At 43.9% G+C, this 1,839-nt stretch overlaps 1 protein-coding gene across 1 annotated transcript in view; it reads right to left on the reverse strand.

The window, feature by feature from the left end:
* Positions 1 to 731: 731 nt before the first annotated feature.
* Positions 732 to 1,839, reverse strand: part of LOC107574493 (uncharacterized) — a 17,405-nt gene continuing 16,297 nt past the window's right edge. Inside the window, exon 6 of the mRNA XM_016260946.1 lies at positions 732 to 1,314. Within this exon, the coding sequence (XP_016116432.1) occupies positions 1,147 to 1,314 (168 nt within the window). The 3' untranslated portion in view covers positions 732 to 1,146. The remainder of the gene's footprint in view (positions 1,315 to 1,839) is intronic.

The following is a 1,839-nucleotide window of genomic DNA, read 5'->3' on the forward strand; positions in this document are numbered from 1 at the left end:
TTGCATTTTGTGTGCAGTTCTTGGATTTGTGTGTGAAGTTTTGAATAAAAGAGGCAGTTTTGAATGTGTGTGAAAGCAGCTGAAAAACTGTAAGATTAGATTCATCCCTCAACAGCACATTCATGTTCTTGCTTCATTTGAAGATGAAGGATCCTGATGCAAATACTCCTGATGTGAAAGCATCCCTGAATCATTACCCAGAATGCACTTCCACTAAAACACCAAGCTTTTGAAATATGAAGGGTTCACTCAAAGCACATCTGCTGTCAGTCATCACATGACCTGTGGTCATCTGTGGGGTCCGAGCGTGATTGACAGCTCACTGTGCTCTGGTCACGTGACACAAGCCTTCATCTGCTGGTTATGCTGGTTTATGATCTCGTGAGTGAGTGAGAGCCGCTGGAGCTCATCATCGGTCGAACGCTTTGTCTCTCGCGGATCTAAAACACTGATTTGTTTGACTGCACACATTTAGTACGTGTTTAGATGCTCCGATGTTCATTTATTGATCATCATGATGTTTAATATTCCCACAGGCTCATTTTGATGTGAAGCGAGTCAGTGACAAAGTTATGATTCTCTTAAGCTAATCAGTCTCAAATAAAACACTTAACAGCAGCTTCAGGTGATTTCATCATTTCACTAACCGATGTCTGAAATCTCTTTCTGTCCCTTTCCCCAAATAAACCCAGATGATTTGTTTGAGACAGAAAGAAGTATTTTATTGCATGAAATATCAATCATTTCAAATTAACTGACAAAATATTAGAGGCTTTAACAGATCAAAATATCTTCATCTGAATAAAGGCCAAGAAATGTTCGTCAGTTTGACAAAACCAGCCGGGATCTTTTCTATGTTCAGAGTTTTAAAGTCACTAAAGAAATTAGTAACATTTTAAAAATGACCATGAAGATTTACTAGCCTGAAGAGTATGAACACATGAACGCTGGACTCACACTCTGTTCAGAATACAGGCTGATGTCTGATTAGAAAAGTAAAACATTTCTCAGCAATCATCAAATATTAAAAAGATATAAAGCACGTTTGAAACTCGTTGATTGGTGTGATAAAGACATGAGTGGTGTCGGTAGTGATGATCGAGCGCATGGAATGAATCACTGCGGAGAGAATAAAGCTGCAGGGCTTCAGATGCTCAGCGTGATGGAGCGGACGCTGCCCGCCGGGATCTTGGTGTCTGTCGGTTCTCCTCGGATGCGGAAGATCACGCGTGTGCTGGAGGGGATGGTTGCCGTGGCGATCAGCGGTTTACCCAGCCACCCCTGCGCTCCTCGCTTATACATGGAGACGGTGACCTGCACACGGACACACACACACTTAAACCACAGAACGAGCGGAAACATCTGTATTCACTATATGAGAAAACCGCTACTTTATAATAACGATGAACATGACTTTCAGAAGCTCATCATGTGATCCTGAGGGTCAGGGGTCACGACCCTGACTCACACACTCTCAAACACACACACACACACAGAAACCGGATCTTTCATCTGAGGGGAAGTAAATTGGCGAGGGGTTTGTTAATGGTGACGCTGGGCAGAGATCAGCTTCACATCACCGTCACACCGCAGACATCAGAAAACACACACACACACACTCATGGCCACATAGAGCCACGTGTGTGTGTGTGTGTGAGAGAGCGAGTGTGTTTGAGCGAGTGTGTGTGAGAGAGTGAGTGTGTGTGTGTGTGTGTGAGATAGAGAGTGAGTGTGTGTGTGTGTGTGTGAGATAGAGAGCGAGTGTGTGTGTGTGTGTGTGTGAGAGAGAGAGAGAGACAGAGAGTGTGTGTGTAGAGAGAGAGAGTGTGTGAGAGAGAG

This window comes from Sinocyclocheilus grahami, unplaced genomic scaffold (genome assembly GCF_001515645.1).
Source record: "Sinocyclocheilus grahami isolate Dianchi unplaced genomic scaffold, SAMN03320097.WGS_v1.1 scaffold2253.1, whole genome shotgun sequence".
NCBI classification, from domain to species: Eukaryota; Metazoa; Chordata; class Actinopteri; order Cypriniformes; family Cyprinidae; genus Sinocyclocheilus; species Sinocyclocheilus grahami.